This window comes from Benincasa hispida, unplaced genomic scaffold (genome assembly GCF_009727055.1).
Source record: "Benincasa hispida cultivar B227 unplaced genomic scaffold, ASM972705v1 Contig916, whole genome shotgun sequence".
In the NCBI taxonomy this organism is placed as follows: domain Eukaryota; kingdom Viridiplantae; phylum Streptophyta; class Magnoliopsida; order Cucurbitales; family Cucurbitaceae; genus Benincasa; species Benincasa hispida.
Genome location: NW_024065251.1, coordinates 293,592 through 302,228, shown reverse-complemented (window position 1 = coordinate 302,228; position 8,637 = coordinate 293,592). Strand labels below are relative to the sequence as shown.

General features: G+C 35.2%; 1 protein-coding gene across 1 annotated transcript; it reads right to left on the bottom strand.

Moving 5' to 3' along the window:
* Positions 1–2,871: 2,871 nt before the first annotated feature.
* On the bottom strand, positions 2,872–5,178 carry LOC120070106 (U5 small nuclear ribonucleoprotein 40 kDa protein). Its single transcript, XM_039021964.1, has 2 exons — positions 4,946–5,178; positions 2,872–4,150 (listed from the first exon to the last, which is right to left on the bottom strand). The coding sequence occupies exon 2, from the start codon at positions 4,117–4,119 to the stop codon at positions 3,085–3,087; it is 1,035 nt and encodes a 344-aa protein (XP_038877892.1). The 5' UTR covers positions 4,120–4,150; positions 4,946–5,178; the 3' UTR covers positions 2,872–3,084.
* Between the last annotated feature and the right edge of the window lie 3,459 nt (positions 5,179–8,637).

The window sequence follows — 8,637 nt, the reverse complement described above, 5'->3', positions numbered from 1 at the left end:
TATGAGTATAATACAATCCAGAAGATAAAACAAGCAACTTTTCCAATATATGTTTTTCATTTGAGACATTAGAGATAATGTATAGATATTCCACATTATTTTTACTATCAGTCTCAATATGATAACCATTGCAACGTATATCTTTAAAACTAAGCAGATTTCTCTTTGATTGACTAGAGAACAATGCATTGTCAATTGTTAATTTTGTTCCTCGAGGCAAAATAATATTTACTTTTCCAAAGCCTTCAATCAGGTTTGCAAAACCTGATATCGTATTGACTTTTGCTTCCAACATTATCAATTTGGAAAAATATTTTCTACTTGTAAGTATTATATGTGTAGTTGCACTGTCTACCAAACATAAATCTTCTTTACTCATTTTTTAGTTACCCAACATATGAAAATGATTCAGATTTCTTCATTAAAAGAAAATAATTACAATAAGAAAAATAAAATTTGGAATACATAAAGCTTATCATCTACTAAGAGAAAAAAAACATGGAGATGAAAAAACAACATTAAGTCTAGATATTTTTAATGTCAAATGAAACACTTGATGTGCTATCAGTTTTGCAATTTATCATATGGGATGGGTCAAATATGTCATTACCCTGGTATGAAAAATTTACTTCCACATTTTTCTCTTTTTTCCTCAAGAAGGCTTGATAGAGGTCAACTAAGTGTTTTGACGTACGACACGTACATAACCAATGCCCAGCCATTCAGCTTCGGAAGCATTTATTTTCAAAACTTTTTAAACTCTTATATTGTGAAATTTTTCCTTTGTGACATCATTTTGTGTGGTTATTTTGAAATTTAAATGATCAGAACGATCACCACGAAAATAATAATTATTTCTTCCTCTGTCACGGTCACGACCTCGACCATGACTAGACCATGATTATTAACATTTACCGCATTCACTCAAGAAATGGTGTTGTTCCAGTTGGTCGAGATTCATGATTTTCATCAATTACTCATTATTTTGTTCGGCCACGAGAAAATATGAAATTAGTTCAGAATATTGTTTAAAATCTTTCTCTCGATATTGTTGCTGCATGAGCATATTTGAGACATGAAATGTAGAAAATATCTTCTCTAACATATCAGCATCAGTAATTTTCTCTCCACATAATAACAATTTCGAACTGATTTTAGATAATGTAGAGTTGTAATCACTTACTGATTTGAAATCTTATAGCCTCAAGTGCATCCACTCATAACGAACTTTAGGAAGAATAATTATTTTTTTATGATCATATCTTTCTTTCAAATTTTTCCACAAGATACGGAGATCTTAAGATACTACATTTTTAATCCTTCGTGGAGATGATGACAATGAAAAATCATAGCTTTTACTTTTTCTTGACTGGATGTCATATTTTCTTCTTTAATAGTCTCTCCAAGATTCATAATATCCAGGTGGATTTCGGCATCGTGCACCCATGACAAATAATTATTGTCGTTAATATCAATGATGGCAAATTCTAATTTTGTGAGATTTGTCATGGCAGCACTATCATAAAATATTGTTTTTGTATTAGAAATTTAATATGTACTAAAGGTGTAAAATAACATTTAATTTATTAATTATAATAAAGAGGAAAAAAAGCGACCTACCTTCAGCGATGGAAGTGACAGGAGCTCGTGTTGATAAAGTGATGTGAATTTGAGAAGCATAACGGAATACAAATGAAAATAAATATCAAAATAAATAAAGTATAATAGAATAAAATATAATCTATTTTAACTTAAAGAAAATAAAGAAAATAGTAAAATTATGAAATTTCCTTTCATTTCTCTCCAAAAGTTAGGATTTTTCACTAATAGTTTTACACCAACAAAACTCACAAATGACCACTATTTATAGGAGTTGGCAAGTAGGATGTGAAATGGCTTGGACACTAATAATGTGTATTTTCAAGACACGTGGCACATCTATCATAATATTTATAATAATTCCAACGTAACTTGAGTATTTGTTTTTTATTTCAAGTTTTTGTCTTTTAGTTCTAATTTAAATTTTTATATTACTATAATTTAAATTTATATATTACTATAATTTTCAACCTTTTCAATTCCAACGTAACACAAGTATTTGTTTGGTGACCCCTCATGTTTCATTACTTTCATGTATATTATTTAATCTTCAGATTTTTTTTAATATTTTTTTTTTTTATAACAATTGAAATTTAAAACAAACTTGATTCTATTTTTAATTTTTCTCTTACACACATGTGATTATATACACGTATATTAATTTATAAATAATTTAAAATTTTTAAAAAATTAATTATTTTACTTAGTTTTATTTTAAGATACTTGGATAAATATTTCAAAATTTATTGCTTACTTACATATTTAGTTGGATAATTTTATAAAGGTTTATTATAATATTGTAATTTAATATTACTTAATTTAGATTTTATATAGATGTAATTTATGTTTGTATAGATGTTAAATTACAAATTTCGATCTCTAAATATTTTAAATTTTATTTAATAAATCTATAAATTTTTAATTTTATATCTAATAAATCACAGACCTAACATATCAATTAACTTGATTTCAAAGTTCAAAAATTTTAAAAACTAATTATTTTATTGAAAAAAAATATATTAATTATTTTTTAACATTTTTAATATATATATATATATATATATAAAGAACCCTAAAATTGAACTAGAAAATAAGATAAGAAATTAAATAAATAAAAAGAAACAAAAAAAACAAAAAAAAAACAAAACTTCGATTTATACCTTTCAACTCATATAATATATAATAACTTATTTTAGTATTGTAAGCTCTACCTCCAAAAAATAATTTTGCACTTTAAAAACATACTAAAACAATTTGCACCTCAAATACAAATTGTGCAACTCCACGAGCAAATTCTAATAACCACAAAGTTCAAATTGCAAGTTTATATCATGAAGACGTTTACTACATTAACCATAAATGTCACCTTGAATCCTACGTCCAAAGACGACCATCATTTTTCATGGGTCACTAACATTCGGAAAACAAAAGCAATTAAGTAATTGACAATACACTTTCAGTACAGATGACGATTTGGAATGTAGATTAAATCTCCCCAAGATATATCTGTTTATCACTACTGCAAGATGCAACAATAGGCTCACTGGGATGGAAGACACACTCGTTGACCGATCCAGTATGCCCAGGAAGCTTATACAGTATTCGTCGAGATGTTGTATCCCATATGTAAACCATCCGATCTGAACTACCTGCAGTGACCTTGCTGCCATCTGCTGACCAACTACATTTCAGTAGGTTCTTTTCAAAGTTATGTTGGTGTCCTTCGAATATCTTCACACATCGGTTTTGAGGCGCATACGGGCGCATGTCCCATATGCAGAGCTTGCAGTCCATTCCATTAGTGAGGAGATAAGAACCATCAGGACTCAACTGCATACCAGTTATCATATCTTGATGACCTTGAAGTGTCATCATAACTTCACCTTTGCGTAAATCCCAAACCTTAACATCGTTGTCAATTCCACCTGTGAAGATCTTATCTGACGCATCTGAGAAACTTACTGCTGTGATTTGATATTTATCTGGGAATGTTTGAATGGCTCCCCTTTGACGCATATCCCAAAGTTTTGCAGTTCCATCATCCGATCCGCTGACAATTAGTGGTGGCCCTCTTCTTGTGGGACAACATGAATTGACAAAGGAGGAATGCTCTGCCATCTTCTTGATTTGTTTTCCAGACTCAACATCCCATGCTCTCAACGTTTTATCGGGGCTGGCACTGACTATCTGAGACCCATCAATAGTCCAATGAAGATCTAGAACTGCATTCTTATGCCCTCTCAAAACCATAAAGTTCTTGCAATCCCCACGTACATTCCATAGAAAAATTTCTTTGTCGTGTGACCCAGATGCAATCACGTTTCCATCTGGATTAAACTTTAATGTATATATGGCACTCTGATGGCCTGACAACAACATGATCGGTGATTCCAAACTTGACCTTCGCTGTTTCCCATTCGGCCCATGTCCTTGAGGAGCATTATATGGAACAGTAGACCATTCCATTGGCCGAGGACCAACGGTAGCTAAAGCATTTTCTCCTTCTGAAGGGACTTGCATATTGAATTATGCTTAATATTTGACACCGCCTCTAAATTGGAAAAGATTAATTAAGGTATGTGAGCAAATAGAACAAGATACAGGAGCTCACTCCACAGGACTCCCACTCTTGAATTATGATTAAAACATAGGAAATGTCTTGATAATCCTGTCTTCTATATTTCTGTGCAATTATTCTATAAAAACTACATCACTCAAAAAACAGATTTACCTTTTTTCAAAAATTCTGAAACAAAATTACCTTTCAAAAGAATTTCACATTATAATCACCACTTCAAAAACATTCAGCCACACAATCTCAGAGAACATCGGCAGCTACACCCTTCCCTATTCCCAAACCCAACCCAACTTCCTTCCAACAATTAAAAGGGAACCAAAGAATAAAACAATAGGAATGTTCTAAAATTAATCCGACCAACTAGTTAAAATACAAAAGAAAAGCAGCAACCTACGTCTAGTCTTTTAGAAGCAATGTATTGCATGACAAACAAGGAGAATGAGCTGCACAATGGAATTAGCTAAATCGTTTGCTGAGTCAAACTCGATTTCGACTTTCAAGGAAGAGCTGAGAGTGTGGCAGTCCAATGTTAGTTTCTTTGTTTCTTGTTTCCGGATTTTAGAGGGAAGCATTTACAGCTGTTCTTGTTTTTCAATTCTCGCTTTTTAATAAACCTTTCCACTGAAAATTTTGAAATCAAGTTCTTCTTTCATTTCTTTGATTTAAAATTTTAGAGAACAAAAATACAGAAATGAGTACTAAACACATCACACATTTCCATTGATTTTTCAATAGAAAAATAAAAACCAAAAAACAAGAGAAATTTACCAACTAAGGAACATAGAGATACGATGAATCCAGTTGGGCGTCAGGTGTGAAGTGAACGAAGAGCCGAAGCTGACGAAAACGAAGGAGGCCCGCAGTGGCGTTGATGGCACGCCGGAGAGCCGGCCGGTCGTCGGAGATAGGAAGACGAGATGGAGAGGACGAACGAAGAAGACGATTCTAGTGGAGGTCAGACTTGAAATTAACGATGAAGACTAGGGTTTGGTTTTTTTTTTTGTTTTTTTTTTTATTCTTTGCTCTTTTAGTTTGAGCTGGGCCGGTCGTTGTGGGCTTTCTAGATGGGTTTCTTAATGGGCTTATAAATGGGCTTAACAAGAAGAATGATAATTTTTAACTTGTTAAAAATAGCAAAACAAATTTATATAAGTCTAAACTACTCTCAACTATATAAATGAGATTGTAATGGATTTATAAGAAATATTCGTAATTAGACTGTAATTAAAACAAACATCTAGAGATTATCGGTTTGACCATGCTCTACTAACAGTGGTGTAAACCCTGAGCCCTAATTTCTCTACTTGTGTATGTTCCCTACTGAGACCAGTATGGTGAGTAGGTTAATGTGAGAATTCATGTTTAATTGTAGGGAAAAGGGTAAGAAGTTAGAAGGAATGTTTAAGTTTAAGTTTGGAAGCTTAACTATGAAGCTAGAAAAATTGGCTAAGTGTAACCCGTGTGTTGGAAGCTAGAAAATTGACTAAGTGTTTGTCCATGCGTTGGCTTTGTGCTAGGTGTTGGAGTTGAGCCAAGGGCATTGGCTTTACTCATTTGAAAGGTTAGTTGGGCATTTAAGGAAGCCAAGTGCGGCCGAGTGAAGAAAAGCCATGCGTTGGACAAGGCATGCGGCAACCAAGTCTTGAGAGGGGTTAGCATGCATGCGTGAGCATCAAGTGTGCGCGAGCGTGGGGTGCTGGGCGTTGGAGTGCTGCACGAGGACGATCGTGTAGCTACATGCGATGCTAAGCGATGCACTAGATGATAGCACTACACGATAAGTGATGGCGTTACACGGTAGGCATGGCGTTACAACGATCAGCATGGTGGCTAACGATGACACTAGATGATAGCACTACACGATGGGCGTGAGCGCTAGACGATGGTCGTGATGCGTTAGACGATGGCACTACACGATAGGTGTGAACGCTAAATGATGGGCGTTATGTGTTAGATGATAGGCGTCAGCGCTACATGATGAACAACGGCGAGAGCTATGCGATGGGCGCTGAGCTAAACGATTGAGACTTGCGAGCGAGCGGACCAGGATAGGCATTGAACGTTGGCTACTCAGTGTGCGTTAGAGTTGTGCACTGGAGTAAAGCTGGTTGTGCGTTGGTCAAGCTTGGCTGCGATGAGTAGAGCTTGCGTGGGTCAAGATTTACAAAGCTGAAAGGGCTGAAGTTGCATTAAGGCTTGAGGCTGAGAGGAGGCCAAGGCACACAACACATGCGTTGGAATAGGTTTGTGTGGAAACTAAGGTGTGCGTTGAACCTAGTTAAAGCATGCATTGATAGTAGATAAAGTAATCAGTCTTAAACACTGATTAAGGGGCAACAGTTGTCCTAAGCACCGGATTTAACTCCATTTAAGCTGGAGGTGTTGTGCTAGGCTTTAATGGTAAACAGTGGGAAGTAATATAAAAGGGAGGTTGAACTTCAAAAGCTCAGTTTGATCAATTCCTCCATGAAAATTGAGAGATCTTAGTGTCATTGGAAAGCTTTGAGAATCTAGTTTCATAGGTGATACTATCAGAAGAAGGTCTCACCAGAATAAGGCTGGAGAAGGGAAAAAGTGACCAGAGCTTCAGTTCACGGGTGAATCCAAGCCATCGATGGTGAATTGAGGCTCGGGGACGAACCACGAAGAGTTTGAAGCTAAAATTTTAAGGTAAGCTTCCTAAGACGATTCTAAACTTTTTTATAGAAGGAAATTTCTTGAGATGAGCTTTAGAATTCGAGTTATTAATTCAGTAATTTGAATTTGGAATTTTATGAACAAGCAGGCAGCTGCTTGGGTTGAGTAAATTGGCAGCTCAAAGTAGGCACTCGGACAGACTAAGAGTTGAGCACTCTGATACGTTTGACTTGCTGTTTGGGTTGAGGAAGGCTTGCGTTGGAGTCTTGGACGCATAACAACCTTTGTGGATGACCATGTGCGGCTGAAGGAACACTTAGAGCAAGTGTTAGTTGCACAAGTGGGGATGCGTTTGTATATATGTTGGACGCATAGCAAAAGCCAAAGTCTCAAGGAAATTTCTAAGTACTAAACCTACAATAAGGTATGCATTTGAGTGAAGGTCTTCTAGGTGAAGGCTAAATGCAAGGCTTATTTCAGAGTTAGTCTCAAAAGGGAAACCAATGCTAGTAGCTAAATATATGCTTTTGTGTCCACAGGATTGACACAGAAGTTAGAAGCATATCAACCTTTGAGAAGTAGTCCTAAAGTTGTGAGTGACTAAATGTTTACAATGTTTTAAAGAAACCATGTTTTTAGAAAGATTATTCTCATGCTAGCTAGTTTTACAAAGTAGTTTCCAGGCAAACTATGAGTTATGTTTTAAACGCATGCCATGTATGAAAGTTTACTGAAAAACTATTTAAGTGTTTAAATACACAAAGCATGCGTTAGAGCCTTTAAAGACACGTTCTATTTGTTTTGCTTTACATACTTTAAAGAGAAAGTCATAGTATGACTAGTATATTTTAAGCTCGATATTGAGGGATATTGAGAAGGTATCCAAGCAGCTCAATACTGAGGGACATTGAGAAGGTATCTGAGCAGTAGTACCTAAGGTATGACGGTACTTAGTTATAACCACATGCACGTAGGTAGTTTAAAGTCAGAGATTGAGCAAAAGGGTTCTCTTTTGACTAAGCAGTTGACGTTGGGATTTAACCACGGTAGAGTTATTCTCAACTAAGGAATAGTTTAATGTTTTATGATGAAAACAACTTTACATGTTTTATGCACGTGAAATGTTTATATTTCAGTACAAGGTAACTGTAAACATTTATATTTCAGTATGATCTCTTTATTGAGACATATGTATGAGAATCAGTTTTCTTTCTTAAGTCATTCACTGGGCTAGTAAGCTCACCCTATTTTTCAAATGTTTTCTTTCCCCCAAGTAGCGGTCAAATTCTCAGACGGTAGCTCTGCATCTGTTCTGCCACTGAAAGACAAGAGTTATATCCACTTGATTTAACCATAATCAGTAAGTCGACCCTTCCCAGGTTGTTCGTAATAATAGTTGGGTCAAATGCTGTTTTACCCCCGAAATTATGTCTTGCTCCTTAAGTTCCACTGATCCTCTAATAAACAATTGGTTTGTGATCCAATAACTAAACCGGGTCCCTCTCGGGCCAATGAGAGGGTGGGGCTCCTTGTTCAAGACCTGGATTCAGTACTTAAGAGAACAACCTTCCTTCTATCCCTAAATTGGGGTGCGTAATTTCATTTGCACCCTATTGTCTCTAGTTATCTACCCGGTCTTACCCCTAAAACCAGAGGCTTATTGAGCCGACGTTGTTGAGTCAACCCTCATCTATGAAAATTTAACAATAATCTCGAATAAACAGGAGTTCATAGTTAGCTCAGGATTAAGATCGAGATTCCTAGGACATCTAAGTGAAATAGTCGATCTTAAATAGTAAACATCGTTATAAAGTAAGAACGAC

Coding starts and splice junctions, on each gene's coding strand:
- LOC120070106 (XM_039021964.1), bottom strand. CDS start 4,119: ATGCAAGTCCCTTCAGAAGGAGAAAATGCTTTAGCTACCGTTGGTCCT.